The sequence below is a fragment of the Colletotrichum siamense genome (genome assembly GCF_013390195.1).
Source record: "Colletotrichum siamense strain Cg363 chromosome Unknown KSG_Cg363_contig06, whole genome shotgun sequence".
Taxonomy (NCBI): domain Eukaryota; kingdom Fungi; phylum Ascomycota; class Sordariomycetes; order Glomerellales; family Glomerellaceae; genus Colletotrichum; species Colletotrichum siamense.
The window spans coordinates 4,553,965-4,575,150 of record NW_023501019.1 but is presented as its reverse complement, the minus strand read 5'-3'; the positions used below and the strand labels follow the sequence as shown (position 1 = coordinate 4,575,150).

General features: G+C 51.2%; 8 protein-coding genes across 8 annotated transcripts; 6 read left to right on the top strand and 2 right to left on the bottom strand.

Annotated features, from left to right (window-relative positions):
* Nucleotides 1-678: 678 nt before the first annotated feature.
* Nucleotides 679-2,481, top strand: prlL-0 (MFS transporter prlL; the record flags this gene model as incomplete). The annotated part of the gene is made up of 5 exons (XM_036642085.1): nucleotides 679-830; nucleotides 915-993; nucleotides 1,061-1,328; nucleotides 1,378-1,548; nucleotides 1,616-2,481. 5 exons carry the CDS (start codon nucleotides 679-681, stop codon nucleotides 2,479-2,481), a joined length of 1,536 nt encoding a protein of 511 aa, XP_036493874.1.
* Nucleotides 2,482-2,638: 157 nt separating this feature from the next.
* On the bottom strand, nucleotides 2,639-3,946 carry CGCS363_v010235 (Clavaminate synthase-like protein; the record flags this gene model as incomplete). The annotated part of the gene is made up of 5 exons (XM_036642084.1): nucleotides 2,639-2,859; nucleotides 2,910-3,032; nucleotides 3,083-3,385; nucleotides 3,449-3,527; nucleotides 3,572-3,946. 5 exons carry the CDS (start codon nucleotides 3,944-3,946, stop codon nucleotides 2,639-2,641), a joined length of 1,101 nt encoding a protein of 366 aa, XP_036493143.1.
* Nucleotides 3,947-4,611: 665 nt separating this feature from the next.
* MUP1-1 (High-affinity methionine permease) lies at nucleotides 4,612-6,600 on the top strand (the record flags this gene model as incomplete). Its single annotated transcript, XM_036642083.1, has 7 exons — nucleotides 4,612-4,639; nucleotides 4,706-4,856; nucleotides 4,913-5,573; nucleotides 5,625-5,726; nucleotides 5,786-5,945; nucleotides 6,010-6,320; nucleotides 6,373-6,600. The coding sequence occupies 7 exons, from the start codon at nucleotides 4,612-4,614 to the stop codon at nucleotides 6,598-6,600; spliced, it is 1,641 nt and encodes a 546-aa protein (XP_036493872.1).
* Nucleotides 6,601-8,585: 1,985 nt separating this feature from the next.
* Nucleotides 8,586-8,981, top strand: CGCS363_v010233 (uncharacterized protein; the record flags this gene model as incomplete). The annotated part of the gene is made up of 2 exons (XM_036642082.1): nucleotides 8,586-8,677; nucleotides 8,762-8,981. The coding sequence occupies 2 exons, from the start codon at nucleotides 8,586-8,588 to the stop codon at nucleotides 8,979-8,981; spliced, it is 312 nt and encodes a 103-aa protein (XP_036493871.1).
* Nucleotides 8,982-9,667: 686 nt separating this feature from the next.
* Nucleotides 9,668-10,894, top strand: CGCS363_v010232 (uncharacterized protein; the record flags this gene model as incomplete). The annotated part of the gene is made up of 4 exons (XM_036642081.1): nucleotides 9,668-9,768; nucleotides 9,824-10,418; nucleotides 10,466-10,601; nucleotides 10,854-10,894. 4 exons carry the CDS (start codon nucleotides 9,668-9,670, stop codon nucleotides 10,892-10,894), a joined length of 873 nt encoding a protein of 290 aa, XP_036493870.1.
* A 931-nt stretch (nucleotides 10,895-11,825) lies between these two features.
* On the top strand, nucleotides 11,826-13,694 carry CGCS363_v010231 (uncharacterized protein; the record flags this gene model as incomplete). The annotated part of the gene is made up of 1 exon (XM_036642080.1): nucleotides 11,826-13,694. The coding sequence occupies one exon, from the start codon at nucleotides 11,826-11,828 to the stop codon at nucleotides 13,692-13,694; it is 1,869 nt and encodes a 622-aa protein (XP_036493202.1).
* Nucleotides 13,695-13,952: 258 nt separating this feature from the next.
* CGCS363_v010230 (putative hydrolase) lies at nucleotides 13,953-15,981 on the bottom strand (the record flags this gene model as incomplete). Its single annotated transcript, XM_036642079.1, has 7 exons — nucleotides 13,953-14,129; nucleotides 14,179-14,315; nucleotides 14,373-15,344; nucleotides 15,398-15,425; nucleotides 15,488-15,562; nucleotides 15,614-15,840; nucleotides 15,915-15,981. 7 exons carry the CDS (start codon nucleotides 15,979-15,981, stop codon nucleotides 13,953-13,955), a joined length of 1,683 nt encoding a protein of 560 aa, XP_036493869.1.
* A 1,413-nt stretch (nucleotides 15,982-17,394) lies between these two features.
* mirC (MFS siderochrome iron transporter C) lies at nucleotides 17,395-19,339 on the top strand (the record flags this gene model as incomplete). The annotated part of the gene is made up of 4 exons (XM_036642078.1): nucleotides 17,395-17,672; nucleotides 17,725-19,105; nucleotides 19,163-19,257; nucleotides 19,312-19,339. The coding sequence occupies 4 exons, from the start codon at nucleotides 17,395-17,397 to the stop codon at nucleotides 19,337-19,339; spliced, it is 1,782 nt and encodes a 593-aa protein (XP_036493210.1).
* Between the last annotated feature and the right edge of the window lie 1,847 nt (nucleotides 19,340-21,186).

Sequence of the window (21,186 nt, the reverse complement as noted above, 5' to 3'; positions counted from 1 at the left end):
GGACCTTGGGGGCGGTACCTTGTCATGTCTGAGCTGGGTACGGTTTCCACGTAGACAGTGGATCATGCTCCTCTGGTTTCTTTGCTTTGGACATATTCGCCTCCCACTGACGCGAGACTTCCCACCACATAGAATCATGAGATGTTGATCAGATTCGAACTACACGAGCATGTTCTGTTATCCATATCTCTAGTCATTTGACAGATCTTCAGCCTACGTGTCGTTCGAGCCTAATCGGTATCATGTAGCTCTCTGAGGAATGCATCCAAGTCAGCCGGCAATACTATCCGCCATATTTCTTTACCCTTCAGACCTAAATCTACTTGTGACCTCAGAGACCGGGATTATGCGATAGCCGACCGGCTCGCGTGTCCTTTCCGACGACCAAGGCTCCGAGATCAGAGCAGCTGCGTGAGCATCTGCCCATTAGCCTCCTCGAACTACCCCAGACCCACGGCTCCCGCCATTTCTCCGCATCAGTGACTGCGGGGGAGGGGACGATATCCGGAGACCTGGCATCGGTTGTGGGACTAGGTCGGAGAATACGCCGATGGGCCGAGGTGCTGCTTGTATTTAGGTCTGGTCACATCGAGTCCTCGCATAGATCTCGTCCGAGGTTGTGAGAGGCAGCTTACTCTTCTACTCTCTGTCCATCTGATTTGACGATCTTCAACCATCATGTCGCGCTCAGGAGTCAACAAGGACTCAGGCAAGGATCCTCAAGTCGAGATGCTCGACGACGCCGTCAAGCCAAATTCTGCCGACGATGTAGTTATTCAGGATCGCGAGCTAAAAGAACGGCGGCTAGTGCGAAGGATAGACATTCGAATGTAAGCGCTGTCCTGCATTCAACTCTGTTCAAGAAATGTGCTGACCAGATGTCCAGGATGCCGTTAATGATGCTACTCTATAAGTCTCGTCTTCCAGGAGCTTCTCTTACAACATACTGACATTTCGTGGGCACATGTTCTCAACTACCTGGACCGTAACAACGTAAGACCAGGCTTTCTTTGTATATGATTTATCTAGGCACGAACGTACTAATAATCATGATATGTAGATTGCGACCGCAAGACTTGGCGACTTCGAGAAGGATATTGGCTTGGTTGGCACCCAATACAACACCATCATCAGTGTCTTTTTTGTTGGATATATCTTGACTCAGGTGCCGACAAACATGATCTTGAATAAGATGCGACCGAGTATATTCTTGCCTGTCGTCATGTGCTGTTGGGCGGTGGTCAGTGCCTCAACAGGTGCGGTGCAGAACTATACTGGTGCAGTTGTACTTCGTTTTCTCTTAGGTTTTGTCGAGGCGCCTTTCTTCCGTAAGTCCGTTCCATCGAGTCAAGCAACATGATATTGAAATTCTGTCAGCCGGTGCTCTCTACCTGTTCAGCTCCTGGTACACAAAGAAAGAGCTTGCGGTACGCATCTCAGTCCTCTATGCAGCTGGTCAGATGGCAGGGGCTTTCGGTGGATTGCTGGGAAGCGCAATAATGGGTGGAATGAATGGAAAATTAGGGTTGGCGGACTGGAGATGGCTCTGTAGGTGTTTTGCATTGCTGTCCCCGATCCTCCGTCAGACTCATGAACTAACTCGGTGATGGGCCAGTCATCATCGAAGGCACGATCCCTATTCCTGTCGCAGTCCTCACCTACTTTACTCTACCCGATTATCCGGCTACGACGAAATGGCTCACAGATGAGGAAAGACAGCTGGCCACTCTACGCATCACAGAGGAGGCCGTTGAAGAAGACGACCGAGGCGAGGCGACCGCCTGGCAGGGTTTGAAGATGTCGTTTACTGACCCAGCGCTTTACATGATTTGGCTGATGCAGCTGGGATTGAACACGGCAGCTTCCTTCACCAACTTCTTTCCGACCATTGTTGCAACTCTTGGCTATAACCAGCGAAACACCTTGCTCCTGTCGGCCCCTCCTTACGTCTTCGCTGCCATTCTTGGAATTACCAACTCATGGCATTCAGACAAGCATCGCGAGCGATGGCTCCACATCGTCTGGCCTCAGGTCTTTTGCAGTGTTGGCTTCATCATCTCGGCCACTACCCTCAACGTCGCTGCAAGATACACCGCGACATTCATGATGATGAGCGTGTACGGCTCTTTCGGCTGCATTCTCTCATGGGTATCAACAACCCTGCCACGTCCGTCTACCAAACGAGCTGTGTCCTACGCTGTTGTCAACGCCGGAAGTAACTTGGCTAGTATCTATGCCAGTTACTTCTACCCTAAGTCGCATGGGCCTCAGTACTGGCAGGCCAATATCCTGAACGTCGCCTTCGCTGCAATGTGCATCCTACTGGCTACGATTCTACATTTCTACCTCCGCTGGAGGAACAGAAAGCTTCGTCGCGCTGGTGACGAAGACTTACAGGCCGACGGTGTTCGTGAAGGGTCTCGTTCAAGAGCTCTTGGGGAGCGCTGGCAGTGTCATCCCGCTTACCAGTACACTCTTTGAGTTGGAAGACCGAGGCAGTGTTGGCTCAAAGTACTTCATGCAGTCAAACAGGTAGAGCTATTTTGTAAAGGCTCATAACAGGTATTTGGCTTGAGCCAAGCCAATAGCCATAGTTTACGAATAAGGTGGTGAGAATAAGGCAAACGAGCCAGTTACTTCAATATGCGACGATCGGGATGGAGGTATCCCACATGGACACCAAGATCTGTCTGTCTCCCTCCCAGGGCTCCCTTCCATGTGATACCTGAAAGTTATCGACCAGCAACAAATCGCCTTCTTCTAATACCAGGCTGATTTCTTCCTTGTCAATGACATCGATCAACTTGTCGAGAAGGTGTCGCGGAATTGGTGTCTCGTCTCCATATACGCATGGAACGTCTTTCAACCCGTTAGCTCAATACCAGCGTTCGTTAACTCAGAAAGCTCACAGGTCATGCCATCTCGGCCAATGTGGGGAGGGTCAAGAGCTCCGATATCTCGGGTAATACCGTGGCGTCCTACAAGTCCATTGAACCAGACAGGTCTACCACTTGCTGGCAGTCTCCAAATGCCTGTGGGTGTCAGCTGCAGCCAAGCTTGCACGCAGTTTCATGAAGTTTACCTGGAATGTGCTGAGTCAACTCAAGAGTTCCATCCTCTTGCCAATTGAAGTCATCTGTCAATTTGCGCACTTGCTTTTCGACCTTTTGGCGCGTCGTAGCTTCGTCGTCGCCGGGGACCAACTCCTGCCCGAAGCTGTGCTCCCCCGCCCAGTTGAATGAGTTGACCTTCGCTTCATTTCCAGGTGCGCGGAAGACCATCTTCATTCCCAGTCCACGCTTGTGCACTTGCTCTACAAGCTCGGGAATCGCAGCTTGGACCTTCTCGAAGACATTGGCGCTGTTGGCGATGGGCGTTGCACCACCTTGATTGATGACCTAATTAGCAACTTCCTTCCCTTGCAAACCATTCATGTCTTCTTCTATACCTTTTGGCGCTTTTTTGACGCAGTAGAAGTGGATATTAGAAGGGAAGCGCGTGTATCTCGAGTACTGTACGGCATATGCCTGTTGAGTCTCGTAAGATAGTCATCGCAGGGAGGTTTCCATACCTCGTTATGTTGATAAAACCGCGTCAACGGTGAGCCTTCGTTCGCAGTCCATACATTCTCCGCCAATGGTGTTCTCTTTCCAGCCAAGCCGATCTGCACATGGGGACGAGAACCGCGGCCTTCCTCAGCGGCACCAACGAGCTTGGCGAACGTGTCCGCGGACGGGTGGCCCGCCCCACGAACTAGAACTGCGCCGTGGCGTTCCAGAAGCTCTTGAAGTTTGCCTGATTTCCCTAGCTTTCGCAGAGCCGCAGCTGTATCTTCGACGGCAGGGGTGGCAGCTCCTGTCTGCTTCACTTGGAGGCCATAAGGTAAAGTGTTGCCGAAGTAAGTCCGCGCTCCGGGGACTTCAAAAGTCTCGAACTCAATGGCCATGGTCGCTGCAGGCTTCTTGTCAAAATTTTCAGTCGAGATTGTTGACATCTACGCTCGCTTGACGTAAAAGAATCCGATATCCCACCCGCATTTATGCTCAAACATCAGTTGCAATCCTTCTCTGGCATCCTTCTTACCAACAATTCGGACCGGAGTCGGATGCGCCCCGGGTGAATCATCTGCCATATTCTCGGTGCCTGCAGCTTTCCCCCCAATAGCTGTCGTAGGCTGCGATGGCGAATTTGGGATGGGAATCACGACATTTTCGGGAAACCCCCGACATCGACCAGTGCCGCATGGCTGGGGTGATATTACTGTAACAGGCGACAAATTTCGGCAGCAAACACCGAATCCAAGAAATCGGTACCGTTTTTAGTTGGTTTGCTTCAGTAAATGACTCCTTGTTTCCCTATTACTCGCTGCGTGGTCAGCACTGAATTGGGTGATTCGACATCTTGGCTCCAGTATGGCGTGCTCTGTACCCCAGCTCTGCGAGCGCGGATGCATCGTGCTAGCTCACAAGTCGGGAACTATCCGTCGCTAGCAGATTTTCACAAAAGCAGATCTCCAAATGTTAAAACCGTGTTTTCTTATCTTTAGCTCTGGTTTCGTTGTCCTTGGCGACTTTTCACCTCTGAATCCTTGGTATCGAGTTGTCTACGATAATGGCTTCTGAGGGCGATGTTATCAAGAGTAAGTGAACATCGATAAACAGGGTTTTGGCTGAGGTGTTTGACGCTTATGCTAACGATGTCATAGGCACCCCGGTAATCAGTACTGCCAGTGATGGCGCTGATGACTCTGTCAAAGATGGTCAGCTGGGAGTTGTGGAAGTCAACGTGTTGCAGGAGCGGACAATTGGGCTCTTTGGAGCTGTTTCGCTTGTTGTGAATAAGATCATTGGCGCAGGGTAAGTTATTGTGGCTGCACGGTTTAGGAAGTGTAACATGGCTGACATTCTCTCAGAATATTCTCCACTCCTAGCACAATTTTCAAGCTGTCAGGAAGCGTAGGAATGGCCTTGATGTGCTGGGTCATTGGCGCTATTATTTCAACATGCGGTATCTTTGTCATGCTCGAATTCGGTACTGCAATCCCCCGATCTGGCGGCATCAAGAATTATCTGGAACGCGCATTCAGCCCCAGACTCATGCAAACATGCATATACGTCTTTTATTGCGTCTTTCTCCGTGGGTTCAACCCTTCCAACCTTAGCTCTTCAGTAGAGCTTCAAGTCCCGGTCACGTCATCTAACCAAGCTTACACAGAGGTTTCTGCAAGCAACGCCATTACCTTCTCTTCATACATCCTAGTTGCGGCTGGCGTTGATTCAACGACATGGAAACTTCGCGGTGTCGCCATCGCCGGCGCCATTTTCTCTGTTGGAATTCACACCGTTGCACCCCGTGTTGGCAGAGGGATTCAAGATGTGCTTTCGGCTGTAAAGCTGTTTACACTCCTCTTCATCGTGTGCTGTGGCTTTGCTGCCTTGGCGGGACATCTCAGGATTGAGAGTCCCCACAACTTCTCAAATGCTTTCGAAGGCACGTCGAGTAGCGGTTACAACATTGGCTCTGCCATTCTCAACGTCATCTTCTCCTTCCAAGGATATGACAACGTCAATGCCGTAAGTTGCATGCTACAACGCGTTCGAGACGTTGCTGACGTGAGAATCAAGGTCCTTTCTGAAGTTCGCAATCCTCAGCGGACACTTAGATTGGCTCTTCCCTTGTCTATGGGCGTCATCGCGGTGTTGTATCTCTTGGCCAACGTCGCATACGTAAGTGCAACCTCTGTTTAGAACTCCAATCTGTGCCACATTCTGACTTGGGCTGTCAGTTTGCTGCTGTTCCTAAGGAAGCTTTCATTGCTGCCAAGGTTACGGTTGCGGCAACTCTTTTTGAAAATGTCTTTGGTCCCTCCGCCGGAGCCAAAGCACTGCCAGCACTTGTTGCTCTGTCTGCCCTTGGACATCTTCTCGGGGTCGCCTTCACAATCCGTGAGTCACAATTGCCGTTGAGGCCTTGAACAAAAGCTGGCTGCTTTACTAACTCTAGTAATAGCCCGCCTACTCCAAGAACTTGCCAAGGACGGTGTTCTGCCCTTCTCCAACTTGTTCATGGAGAACAGACCGTTTCGAACGCCAATTTACGCTCTGCTTCTTCATCTTGGTGTCACAATTCTCTTCATTTGCGCGCCGCCAGCCGGCGATGCATTCAACTTCGTGGTGTCGCTATCCAGCTATCCGACAACCGTCTTGTTGTTTGCCATTACTGTCGGTTTGGTCAAGCTGCGCCTGACCGACCGCGCAAACTTCCACTCGCCCCTCCCCGCCCCTTGGATTCTCATCGTCATCTATCTTGCGGCAAACATCGTGAGTCTTGCCAAGATCCAACTCTTGTAAGGTTAATTGCTGACTCGGATAGTTCTTGATTGTGATGCCTTTCGTAAGACCCCCCAATGGAAGGGGGAGCACATCGTTGCCATACTGGCTGTCCTCAGTAGTTGCTCTTGGGATATTGTCGTTGGGAATAATCTACTACACCCTTCGTTTCGTGGTTGTACCGAGGCTGCTGGGCTACAAACATCAAGAAATCCAGCAAGAGCTGAGCGACGGATCCAAGGTTACCCGATTCCAAAGAATCAAGAGGTGAACTTTCATTGTTCAGGATATTGGCCCCACTCAGGTCTCGTAAATAATTATCCAGGCCGACTCAATGAGAATCTGTTCTTTCCCCTGTAACGCTTACCTAACTCATATGCTATTGACAAATTCAAGTTCGGGCTACTGGGGATTACTCTCTGCTGAGTCGCTGCCAAAGACAGAGTGTTCGACCCGTTCTCTCAAAGTGGCTGGCAGGCGGTGCAGATGGGACACGGCGGGACGATCCGAATACAATTTTGCAGGCATCTGCAATATGATGGTCCCAAGGGGTTGGCGAGGTTCAGGTTAGAGACTTTCTTGCCTATGTACTTATGTCAAGGCAACTAAATTTGAGCATTGGACACAGTCTTTAGTATCACAATTGTCATCAAATTGGTTCACAGGAGCTTCAAGAGTCGCGGACGACTGCCTGCTGTGACGTTGCGAAACACCGCCTCTCTTGGCGAAGCGCTGAAGCTGGCAGCGGGTTGTGGGGACGGACATTGGAAAATGCGTTGAGCTCATTGATGGAAATTCCGTTGAATGACATCGGCAGGCCGGGGGTGGTGCAGCTCGCCTATTTCGTGCCTTGGCAACGGATTGGTGAGAATTGAACGAAAGGCTTCCAAAAGAAGGCTGGGCCAGAGCGTAATACGATGGAGACAAGATGAGATCTGGCCTAGTGCGGCTGCATGGGCCTGACTCTGTGGGATTTCTGGAAATGAAATCAGAGATAATATTCAGGGACCAGAGATGACATCAACGAGGGTTTTCGGCTATGTGACGAGATTTCGGGACGATTTGGAGTGGAGTCTGCTGTTTTTTCGCGGGTGGAATCGGCATTTGGGCGCCCACGATGACAATTCTCGGCTTCAAGAATGGGGAAAACATTGAGCACGGATGGAAAAACGCCTGTCAAGCCAAAGGGTCTTGTTGAGACATCTCCAGTTTATTGCCGAGCAGTAGATGTCATAATAGTCTTACCGTGGAGCAAAACATCGCTAGAAGGCGAATTGACACGGTCTGGAAGAAACGGAGCCCTCCGACGGCCGTTGAATGTTCGTCATGCACTTTCCCGACCTCAAAGACAGACCATCCATCACATGCGGGCAGACAACAACACAACACAGGATGGACGGGCGCTGGACAGAACAGCCAGCCGGCCGCCCAGGCAGATCCGGGGGGCTGTGCGAGCGTCGTTTTGGTGTGGTCAAGGAATCAGGGATCAACAGACAAGTCGAGAGATAGTGGACAGGGGGCGCGACCAGCCGGCAAGCTACCTCGGGAATGCTGTCGTCGCCCTCACCTCCAGTAACTCAACGAACACACCTGAGAGCTGTGGTGCTCCATCACGGCCTCTTCTTTCGCCGTCCGCCGTGACATGGAACAGACAACCTCCGGACTTACCGCCTCCCCAAAAAGAAAAGTCAAGGACTCCAGCGACTCCAGCGACTCCAGCGAGGACCAGCGACCGTCACGTTACTGCACCCGGGCTGTGCCGATTACACCCCGCAAATCGGTCGACATCACCCCACAATCGACGCTCTGGAACGATGGCGGCGCCATGCCCAATTGGGGCTGCTGCTGAGCGTGGTGCCATGCTGGTGTCACACGAATACTGCCGCGCATCCCGCTTTGCCCCCTGCGGAGGTGCTCGTCCCTACGGAAATGCTTGCTCCTGTTTGGTGTGGCCATCCAATCCAATGGCTACCTTACGGATATGGCCTTGCAAGTTAGGGGATGGCCTGGTTGCTGAGGGGGTCTCATCAGATAGGCACGCCAAGGGGGCGCGGGCGACTGCGATGGGCGGGAGACGCTCTGGCGTCTGGAGGGTTCATTATATGAATGCATGGCCGCTGCCACCCGGCGCTTTCTTTTAGCCCGAAGAGATCTCTCCCATCCCTTGCGTTACATTCAACGGACCAAGATACAGACGAATCATACAAATATCGATCGACCCCCAACATCCACACCAACTCGAAATCATCACATACCATGTTCAGACAAGCCTCCAGAGCCTTTTCCACCAACGCTCGCGTTCCCCCGAGCTACTTCCTTCAGACCCCCCGCAGACTCGCCATGAGATGGTACGCGTTTCCCCTGAGCCGATGAACATCCAATATTTGCAATGATCGATTATGAAACAGATATACTGACGGATGTGGCAACAGGATCCCGCCCACAGTAGCAGTCGTGGCCGTCGGCTACGGCTTGAACACCTACCGACAAGCCATGGTCCAGCGTCGCATCGCCATGGCTGAGCAGGCGGAAAGACGGGCAGTGGAAGACCGCAAGCGTGCGGCAAAATTGATGGATGCCTACGGAGACCGATCGAGCCTTGAGGAGCTCGAGAAGGCGATGCAAGTCTACGAGGCTCAGAACCAGGTCTAAGAGACCCGCCTACCCACTTCACCAACACATGACGACGACATCGTCAGTTACCACCAACCCAACATCGAACAATTGTATCGATCACACATCGCATTGGCAAAGGCGTTTATAAGCGGCATCATTAGGAAAGGATATCATGGGAAAGTCTCCGGACATTGGAGCTGCACCAATTTGGAAGTGTGCATTTTTTTAAGGGATGCAGGAACGGAATGGCGTTACGGGCGAAGCACGAATCTGGCACGCATCATCATCAAGGACGTGTACATATTAGCATTCTGAGTACATATCGAACTACTCAACACAACAAACATACATCCTTTTTGTCACCACATCACCTCTTGAGATCTTGAATCGCAGCTCTCGACCCCTACGATGCTTCCATCCTGTGACCCGGCATAGCGTAGGGTCTTACCCCAGTACCCCGCACGCGTCTTGTGATGGCTAGAAAACACGGTGGCGTTCACGGAGCGTTGGGATGGTCCAATCCGGGAGCTCATCCCGCGCCGCCGTTCAGCTCCCTCGCGTAGCTGGAAGCTTGGCCCTTCAGCCACTCGAAGCCTTCGGTCGCAAATGCAGACACGAAATACGATGTGAAGATCGAGATATACGCAGTCGGCCTCGCTGCGATGCTTTCCCAAGCTTCCGAGCTTTTAAAACTGAGGGCTGCGCCGTAGCTCACGGACGACATGAATGCCGCAGTCTTCACCTTCCTGGGCGCGCCCGACTATTCATCCGTTCAAAGCTCGGTGTCGCAATTGCTCTCTGACATGGGGGGAGCTTCTTCGCGGTGAGTTGGAGTCTAAAGTTGGGCCCAAGATCGACCGGTGACCTAACTTGCGCAGTCCGCCACCCCCGCCCCGCGTTGCCAAAACGTTAAGCTCGACAACGGTATGGGTTCGCCACCTTCCTCCAATCATTTCAGAGAACGCACGACAGGCCATTCACTCCGCCATTCAGTTGCGCAATCTGTATCTGGCTGGGGACGACGCAAGCTCAGGACCCCGGGCTGTGGCTTCGCTGGTGGAGCACTTGAACGGGTTGGCCGATGAGGCCCGAGAGGCTGCCAACGTCCGTGATTATGTTTCTCTTGTGATTGAGTCGACAATACTCAGCTTAACGACTGATCTGGGTCCACCCTCGAGGATACTGTTGGGTTTGGCACGCGCCGTGAATCCATTCCTCAACCACCCAGATGAAGGGGCTGAGGCGGGGCCGAGCTCGATTGACGATGAGGCTTTGCCTTCCCCATTCAGACTGTCCGATGTGACACTGATTGACGACACGGAGAAGGACCTTCTTGTCTTATTTTATTATTGCGATCTTGTCAATCTCAAGGCCTCCCCTGACGAAACGGTCGCTCAGCTGACCAAGATGGCGGACAAATATGGCATAATCAAGGACCTCGACCTCCGCAAGGAACTGCTCACCGAGATAGAGGTAAGCTCCCTAGTTTCAGATGATGAGGAAGATATCTGATGACTTAGATCTACATTCACTGGGTAATGATGTACCTCACATCGAATGTCTCAGCTTTCGCTCCTCCGACCGCCCTTTCCGCAAGTCTTACAACCAAGCTAGAATTCGAAAAGGGCATCCAAATGAGTAGACTTCTCACCATCAGTGAGATGCTACTTAAGGATTCAAGGAGCGACCAAACTTGCTTTCTACTCATGTTTCTCAGGCGATGCGCCATAAATCAAGAAAAGACATGGTGGCGGTCGCGGGCGAAGGCGGTGTTAAAGGGATTGAAGAAGACTCGAGTCGGACGATCATCCTGGCACGTGGAATACGCAGAAAAGAACCTTGCTAGTTTAAAGAGATTAGAGGAAACTGGGGAAGAACGTTGGTCGCGGCGTGGATCACTAACGATAGGTCGGGAGCAGTTCGAGCTTGACAAAATCAAGGGAGACTAAGTTCCGTAATCCTCATGAACTTCATGACAATGTTATTTTGTTCATTGCTACAGGCTATTCTCAGAATTTTCCAACAGACGTATCCTACTGGTGATCACACTAGATTGATGCACACTGTTCATCGGGAATCACTCTGAAGAACTACCCGACTGCCCAAAACTACACGGCATCCGGCCGGTCTCCACCGAACCGATGGGTCCACCCGGCGAAAGCGGATGCCGGGTGGGCCCCGAAACCCTTATCAAGACCAGTAAGAATGCTTCTCGGCAAAACGAAGGAGCAATGTTGAGATATGACTTCAAAAAACTGGCAAGGAGTGTTCTATTTCTGTTAGTGTTGCGTACGCTGTTGAGCGCTTAGCAGGAGTCTCGAGCGTGTTCCTGGTTGGTGGGATGCATACCCCTGCAGCGCCAAGTCGACACATACGAAGCGGCTGTCGGCCTCAACCGTACCAACAGCATGTTTCGTTAAACGCCCGGTTCTAATGCTTAAACATAATGGAATACCGCCAATCGGTTTGTTCAAACCGCACGCCAGGTCATATTTGAGACGAGAAAAAAGACAGTTCGGGCTACGCGTGATCGAGATGGCAACAGATGTCTCGTGTTTTGGGATCTAACCTTCTGATCCAGACACCCACCCGTTGGATGCCCATCCCCGCTGACTTGGCTGCCTGAGATGGGGCGGCTACTGGATGTGGGATTTCGAATCCTTAAAGGTACCACTTTGGACATCAAAAGGATTCAGTGCTGTTTCTTTCCCTGGATGGGTCATATTCCTGTTCAATTCCCCCTTTTTGGGTCCCGTTGAGTCTGCTTGTCTTTTTTTCGTTCTTCTCACCGGACCTGCAGTCTTTTCTGCGTCTTCGCCATTCTTTTGTTGTAGTGTTCCTTCCTCAGTCTCGTTCATGCACTGAAGGAATACATTCACGATGCGCAACGCTACCCACATCACACTACTGGCCGCTGCAGCAGGAACGACCGCCCAGCTAACTTTGCCGTGGACAACTGACACTCTAACCGCCAACTACTCTATACCTGAGCCAGACGGCCCATGGCAAGCTCCTTGTGTGTTTATCAATGGAGTACCAACTCCTCTGTGGCCCAGTGGTTCTAGCGCTACCGTACTACTGACTCAGGATGTAAACGGCAGCTACAACCCCAGCACATCAGCCAACAAGACAGGAAAGTCACGAGGGGCGGTCGATGCATGGTTCAGTACATACTTTCTCTCAGGATCGTTCTATGGTTCCGAATACTACGACGAGGTGCAAGTGCGAACAAAGCTAGGCACGTCCGAAGAACTCGACGTGAACTCAACCATTGTCGCCGCCAACAACTGGAGAAGCAGCAATGCCGACATCAACGCCATACCCGATGTCATGCCTACGATCGGTTTTCTCGGCCTTGGCCCCAAAGAATCCCCGAGCGACGACAAAACGGTCGGTTCGATTTTGGAGCAGCTGAAGGCAGCCGGCAGCATCAAGAGATCAGCTTGGAGTTTACATATGGGTAGCGCAGCTTTGGACCTTCCTGGATCACTCGTTCTCGGTGCCTATGAGCAGAACAGAGCACTTGGGGACGTCGGCCAATTTGCGATACAGCGAGGCCTCCCGACGGTCTTTCTTCGAGACGTGTCCATGGGGACAGAGGCCGGCGCAGCCTCTTCCTTTCCAGCATCGCCGAACGCAAGCTTTTGGGTTGAGCCCAAAGGTTTGGGGGCTGATTACGTCAAAACCTTCGGCGGCGCACAAGGCTCGGCCATTGCAACACCAAACCCTGTGTCGCCTTACATATATCTCCCGACTGGCGTATGTGAAGCTATCGCTGAGAATCTGGGGTTGACCTACCACAACGGCACGGGACTCTATCTGTGGGAGTCAAGCCGCAATGGCTCTCTCCACGACTTTATTAACTCTCCGTCTTACCTCGGCTTCATACTTTCTGACAGTACTGCCACCAACTTGACCATCAAAGTGCCTTTCAAGCTCCTCAACTTGACATTGAGTGCTCCATTAGTGGAAAAGGAAGTCAACTACTTCCCTTGCAAATCGGTCGACGAGTCAATTGTTGGCCAATGGCAACTCGGCAGAGCATTCCTCCAAGCAGCATTCTTAGGCGTCGACTACGATAGCAACCTCATGTACATGGCGCAAGCACCCGGGCCTGGCATTGAACAAAGTATTGCGCAGAGCTTCGACGGTTCAATCATCAAAACGAATCCCGCCGAGTCATTTTCAAAGTCCTGGAACAACTATTGGACAATTACACCTCTTAAAGAAGACAACTTGGTCAACGAAGACAAAGGTATGACGGCAGGTGGTACAGCTGGGATCGTCATGGCTGCGATTGTCGGTGTCACAGTGGTATTGTGGTTTCTGCGACGTCGCAGAAAAAGAAGACAGGGTCCGGATGCTCCGTCGGATTACATTGACAAAGCAGTTGTTTGGTTCAACGTAAGGCGAGGGAAGAGTCCTAGAAGCACCGTCCCAAGTGACACAAGCTCAAATGCCGATACGGAAAAGGGATTCGCGATGGATCAAAAAGGGGTAAACGAGGTAAATGGAGATTATCTGCCGCCCGAGATAGGCGGACCAGAGTACGACGCCAAGGAGTTAGATTCAAGAGAAAAGCCGGCAGAGATTGACTCCAGGTCCAGACCAGTGGAGATTGACTCACGGTCGAGGCCTGCAGAGATGGCAACACCTTTCTCTCATGCCGCCGGCTATCCCAGACACGAGATGCCAGCAAATCCGATAGTATATGAGCTTCCTGGAAGCTTCGACAGGGTGGGAAGGTAATACCCAGGGAAAAGGCATCTTGATCGCGAGAGATGTCATGTTATTAAAGGGCCCATCGCGTGTTGTTGAGGTGTACAATATACATAGTCATAGTCTATCTTACTTCATCTTCTTTGACCTTACTTTACTTGGTATTGATAGACTTTCTTAAACAACTGAATGAGAGTGTATTTCTCGGACTTTCTTTCTATAACCATGCCTAGGCGACAAAGCTCTAGTTCTGCGCGAGTTTCTGAGCTTTCTATCGACGAAACAATATCAGAATTGCAGAGTCGGGTGGAACATGCGCATTTCTGTTCCGACTGGTTCCGCGAACGGATAAGAGTCTCCCTCACACTCTGCACCCGCATCGGGCAGAGTTCCATTCTGGAAGTAGGCTTTAATATAGCCTTTGGTGCACTTGGATGGTGCAGCAAGAGTTGTGTGCTGTTCGTCCTACGTTAACGAACTGGTACTGCAACATCCGCTTCGGCATGATACTTACGCCATATGAGTTTTGAACCAAAACTGTAGAGCCGGGAAAGCCGGCGGAGTTGTTACGGGCGCTAACCAGAGGTGTGATGTTGTCGAATTTGTTAGCAATGAACAAAATAGGATGCTTTGTCTTGCCCTCGAAAGGCCCTGTAGTGTGATCAGTTGACGGACCTGCTTAAAATGGGCTATGGTGAAAATTCCTACCATCAAATCTCCATTGCGGACGGATGTTTCTTTGGTTGCAGGTAATTGGAAATGGAACGTTGATTGATCCGGTAGCTGGGCTGAGTCCAATCAATTCTTCCGACTGTCTCTTGACCTCCTCCAATGTCAGGTTATGCACTGGTGGATGATCAGCACACATGATGACTGGAAAAGCGTCGGGTGTGCCGTCCAGTATCTCAGGGAAGGGCTCAAATGGAGACACCGGCCTTGGGGCGCAAAGCGGGGCAGTTGAGGGCCTGTTGGGGTTGTAGTGCTCGTAGTAAGGCCTTCCATCTCTCCTCTCCAGAGCAGCGAGAATCTTGGCAAAATTCTCAAACTGGTACTGTGGCTCATAGAGAACGGAGGAAAGGAGGATCTTGACCTTCGAGTACGTCACCACGGACGGCACGTCTGGCCCAGTCTCCTCATCTGCATTGATGACGATGGGGAGCGCCTTGATGTCCGAGAGGAGCTTGTTGAACCTCTCTTCAATCGCTTGCGAGGATGTTGCGTAGAAGGCACATCTGTCAGGGCCGGCCTGGTAGCAGAACTCGTAGAAGGCATACAAGACCTTATCCGTGTCCCTCAAGAAGTTGATGTGCTGGGAGTTGAACCACTCCCTGAGATCCACGTTGCCATCGTTGACCATACGCTCGACTTTGTCGGGGTACATGGATGCGAAGACTCCTCCAATTATCGTGCCGTAGCTAAAGCCCCAGTACTTCAGCTTGTCGTATCCAGTCTGGTGGACTATCTCAAGCATGTCTCGAACGTGAGATACGGTACCAATATGCTCAAGAATACCCGAGCCATTCATGGTATTCTCACATGCCTGAGAATACGCCGCCCCTCTGACAAAGCTTTCAGCTAAGGCACCCTCATGAGCATCGGGTAGGCCTGGGTCTTGCATCCCCCAAGTTTGGCGTTTCTGTGGGGAAGACCAGCACTCAATCCGGGGAATAGACGCGCCAACTAGCTTGCGTTAGGTCCCGGAAGACTTTACTCTTAAGTCATGTACAACTCACTGCCTCTTGGGTCGAAGCTGATCAGATCCTTAAAGATAGGTATTAGCATGATGTCGGGCGTCAACCACCTATCCGGGAGTTACAACGCACATGGTTCTCGCCGATAATCTCCTGCAAGTATTTGCCGTGGTGTTTCAAAGACCAAACTCCAGAGCCGCCGGGTCCCTAACCTAAAAGTTAACCCAGCTGTCTGAAGTTCCACGCGATATCGCTTACACCAGGGTTGAAGAACACGGGGCCTTTGTAGTTGGACTTGTCTGTAGCACGTATTCTAGAAACCGCAACAACAACTCTGCGGTCATCGGATGGTTCCAGCCAATTCATAGGGAGCTTTCGGAGCCAATTAGCACCACCATCTTCTCTTGAAGGGAACTTGAGAACTGACATCAAGTCTAGCACAGTCAAATCCTCCGTCTTCAAAGCACTCATGCCACTCAAGGGTCCTGCTTGGCTTGATCTGAAGATTGTAGTGTGTTAGTACTCAATGATCACGGTTTTATCACAACTCATTACGTACGCTTGACCAACTCCAACCTGCGGAACCGTGGGGCTCGTGAGCCTGTCGGTGTGTGGAAGTAGGCCATGGGGACGGAAGGAAGCTACCCTTGAAAAGCGCCACCAGCCCGAGAGCCGAGAGCGCAGCAGCGGTGACCGCTGCCTTGCACTTGGATCTGGGCCGGGCCACTTGAGTGGGAGCCGAAAATTCGACCGCAAGTTTAGTGTCCATCTTAAAATCGATGAGGATGATATTGCGCTTGCAGTCCCCGCCCGCTGTTTTAGGAGAGGCACAAGAAAAAAAAAGGAGAAAAGTAGAGCACCAGCCGGCTCAGAAGAAGATATCCTCTGGCTGACTTGTTTTACAACTGGTCTATTCTGTGGGGGTCCTTTTTTCCGAATCGCTGACCATGTGGCCGGAGACAAGCAGATGGTGTACCAGGTGTCTCGCTTCTTCGGGGTTAGCGCATCCTTCGAGCTTCTTGGCCATGGCCCGACTCGTACAAGTCAGTCGGGAGATAAGAAAGACGTTCGAGATTGCCTACTTGAGCCACGCTTGCATTATCTTTTTCATCTGATTATCTGCGTCTTGGCTATCGGCAGAGTCAAGAAGGTTTCTGCTGCACGGAAAAGAACATGCCCCTGTGTCAGTTCCTGGCCGTCTCAATTAGCCACGTTTACACTTACTCGTTGAGATGTTTCAACGTTCTATCTTTGATGTTCAGGAGCTCCCAGTACTTCAACGATCCTTGAGCCGGGTTCATCGACTAAATGCCAATCACCGCCGACCGGGACCCACGACTCCATCTTGGGCGCCGGGCCCGCGTGCTCCATTCTCGAAGCCGCCATCGGCCGTTAATGTCGGCAAATATCTAAATTGCGGCGCAATAAGGGTGGATTCTCCCGTTCGGCACCGCTCAACAGATCTAATTTCCAGGGTCCATCCCATTGACGACCAACCTTATCGCAAGCTATCGGTTCTGGAATGCTATCATTTCATCATGCCTCGGGAAGCATGGATGAGTGACGCGAGACATGGGAAACAATCCCACCAAGTATCGGACGAGTCGCAACGGCTCATGAATCAAACTGCTATCAGCAATGTTATCACAAGACCATGTACGATGACAACGTCTCCATTGTGATAGGTTGGCTCACCCCGCGCAACCCCGCGCTGCCTCTGAGTCGAGCGGTAGATAACAGCAGCGGGATGTCTTCCCGGGCCACACCAAACTCTGTCTGGACGGTTGTCGGTTGTCAATGAGCCGATCCCTGTGATAGGTGGTATCTGCGCATCAACGTGCCGCAGACAGACTTCTTGTTGGGAGGGCGGGGATCGTCTCAAAAGGCAACTTTAGGCAAGGCGTCGGCATGCTTAGGCGCAGTCTTGACTCAAAGTTTGTTAAAGTCGCCGCATCTTTCTACTCGGACCGCGAGCAGTTCGTCCGCAGCCCGACTTCAATCCGTCTTTCCGGCACCAAGTAGCCGAACGACGAGTCGCGATGCGCTTCATCACTTCGTTGAAAGGCCAGTTCCGCTCGGACCCTCGGTCGTCCGAGCAAGCCGCCGACGATAGCATCACAGTTTCACGGACTGCCAACGATGTGGAAGCGGCTGGCAAGATGGATGACGGGGTCGACGACCACGATGCCGACGACAAGATTAGGTCTTCCGAGCTGGTAGAGTCCGGAGTCGGCACGATCGAAGCAGTACAGGCAATATGGGGAAAGAAAGGAAGATGGCTCGTTATCACCGGATTGGCTCTCATTATGATTGTGTAGTAAGTGTTCCATACCAATTGTTGTCCATGAGAAAAGGCTCATCCGCGATAGCGAATTCGACAACACCACCGTTGCTATCTACAATAACTATGCGACGTCATCTTTTTCGGCACTCTCCAAATTGGCAACACTCGGCACAGCTAATGGTATTGTCTTTGCCGTCATCAAGCCGCCAGTGGCAAAGGTATCCAATGTCATTGGCAGAGGACAGACGTACATCATGACGATTTCGTTCTATGTACTAGGCTACATTTTGATGGCTTCCTCTCATGGCTTCGACTCTTACGCCGCTGGGGCCATTTTCTACACTGTCGGCCAGTCCGGGACTAACATAATGAATGATATTGTCATCGCCGACATCACTACGGCAAGATGGCGTGGCTTTGCTATCAGCTTTTCGTTCTTCCCCTTCTTGATTACTCCGTGGGCAGCAGCATTCATCATCGAAGACGTGGTTAGGCCCGGTGGCATTGGCTGGCGCTGGGGAATTGGCATGTTTGCAATTCTCATGCCCATCGGCGGCGCATTCATTATCTCGACTCTGCTCTACTTCCAGCGGAAGGCGAAGCAGGAAGGCTTGGCGCCATCTCAGAAGATGACATTGTACAGCTTTTCTTCTCAGATTGACCTTGGCGGCTCAGCTTTGCTGTCTGCGGGTATCGCCATGGTCCTACTGCCACTGACACTCGCTGCTGGGAGCGCAAGTGCTTGGCAAACCCCATACATCATCGCACTTATCATCTTGGGCGGCATTATCCTCATTCTGCTACCCATGTACGAGAAGTTCTTGGCAAAGCATCCGATTATGCCCGGGCATTACTTCCGTAACAGAACAATCGTTTTGTGTCTTTTTCTTATCGCTAGCGACTCCATCGGATTCTCTTGCACTCACACCTATCTCTACTCTTGGTCCACAGTTGCCCGCGGTTTCTCCGCGCGGGATGCGACATTCTTTCAGTATACTAATGGCGTCATGCAATGTGTCATGGGCATCATAGCCGGTCTGGCCATGGCCTACACCAGGCGGTATAAGTGGCTTCTCATTTCGGCCGCAGTCATTCGTATGATCGGGTACGGTGTCATGATTCGCCTGAGAGGTGCAGACAACTCGGTTGCGGAGCTTTTTATCGTCCAAATCATTCAAGGTCTAGGTTCTGGCATCATGCAACTATCGGTCCTAGTTCCTGCCCAGGTCGTCGTTCCTCACCGCGAGATGCCGCAGATCACCGCTCTGGTCATCTGCTTCTCCATTATTGGAGGCAGTATTGGCGCATGCATAGCCGGGGGCATCTACACGAATACGTTCAAGCCGGCTTTGTACAGGTATCTCGGCAACGGGGCCTCAGGGCAGCTTGTCGATTCGCTCTTCGATTCGATCGTTGGAACTGCGCCTGCGTGGGGCACTCCTGAGAGGACTGCGATTAATCATGCCGTGAGGAATGATTCCATTCCAATGTTCACACAATCGTCTCAGCTTACCTCTCACCAGTTTTCCGATGTTATGAGATATATGGTATATACAGCCGTCGGAGCTTCGGCGCCAGCACTGGTCTTGTCCTGGTTTTTGCCTGATTTCGAGCTACCGTAAGTTATTATACTGTCTACTCCCAATGTTCTCCGTTGCTAATTCAACTCAAGTGACCGAAATAACCTCGTAGAAGAGTAATGACGTGGTTTTGAGGCCTAGGATTTTGCTTACTCCCGCCGTACATGAAAAGTCGCCTGCTCATTGAATCCAACAAGCGATGTAGACTTTCTTGTTGACAATACATCAATCACACTCTAAGTAACACCAGAAGTCGTTATGAAGACACTTGCATTCACCGTTCAATGGTTAATGCTGAGATAAGCGCGGGCTTCAGCCCCTGAAACCTCCATGTATCGTTAGGTCAGTCATAGAAACTGGGACGATGATATTGTTTTTGGGAATCCTCGTCACGGCTAGCCAACGCAAGCTGAGGCCCGTCAGGCTATGGGCGGATCAATGCGGAGGCAAATGTGGCGTTTGGCGGCAAGGATTCGGTCCAATCTTCCACTCTATCCGAAAATAAGTCAAGACCGAGACAACGGAAGATTCCACTGCTCCAAACAAACCATCGTCAAAAACATAAATTCACAATGCCGATGATTGGTTATACTAGCTCCATTTATCTGCATATCCGAATTGTTCATGCGCCGCTGAAAGTTGGTCCGATCTTCACACCCTGGGATCTCACCGGCATTTGCCACCGTCGTCAGATATGTCACAAATCTCAAGTTCGATTGCCATAAACGACGAATGCGCCTACATAATCTTTGCTGATGACTATTATGCTTTCAGCAAACACGATGAAGTGTATATATGAGGTGCCATTTCGCACGTAGTATCTTAAAATACCTCCCGAAACCACCCGGACGGGAAGCACCGCACCAACGCCGCGCCGGCCCAGGTAAGCGCGCTTAGTGTTTTCAATTAAGCTTCTTAGTAGCGCCATCCCGCATCTCCTCTCTCGCACGGCTCGTTTCCATTTCCACCATTTTCAGCTCTCGCACTGTTGATTCAGGCGGGGTGGCTCACGGATGGGGTTGCTTTGGCATAACATCCTCTCAGCTGGGAGGCGCCTCCTTTCCACACCACCGGTATTGAGACATCGGGCCTAGAACACGAGCTCACCTTGCGATGCTTTTTAAAAAAATGTCCCTTGCGACTGATGGTCGATGATTCGTTCAGGTGTAGGGGGCAACATTGTTCAAATGCACGCTCATATTGTGGTAGCCAGCATAGGTAATCAACTAACCATGTCACTATAAGGGCCCTCTGGCGTGCGGAGTAAGACTAAAGAAATCTCACATTACCCACGCTCTTGTAGATATTTCAGTCAGAGGCAGTCTATCTGTCTCGTGAAGCTCGTCGTTCCAGATAACATTCGGACTCTAGGTGAGAGACCACTATCTTAAGATGGCACTGTCAACCACTTCCCTGGTTCTATTCAGGACACATTTTGTTTCAATTCCAGGCGGTCTAGACTTTTTCCAACTCTGAGGATCAGTGGCGCTAACCCGAGGTTTTCGCCAGATTAGGGAGCTCGCGTGGCTTTGCCTTGAAGTTCAACGCTTAGCAAAATTTGTCTAGAACCAAAATCTCGGATCTTCTAGCTGATCCCGGAAAAGCTTCTGTTTGCCATGCACTAACCTCCACCCCACACGGACGAGCTAAAAGCATCGGCCTCGATTTGGGGATGCTTAGGCCTTTGGACCGACAATGTGGCTCTTACAGAACGCGCTAGATTCTCACGCAAACACTTCGTGTGTTCAAAGATCCAGCATCAATTCCCTAGCCGACTACTCATCAGGCTCATCAAGCAATGAATCTCCTGTATAAAAGAGACTTGAAATCCCCTGCCAACAGGTTTTTCTTCTTTTCATCATCACATTCACTCTCCAGATCACACTTCTCTACAGTCTCTCGCTTAAAACCCCACATTCGCTCAAAATCACTCTCTTTTACAAGAAACCTTTTCAACAACTACCAAA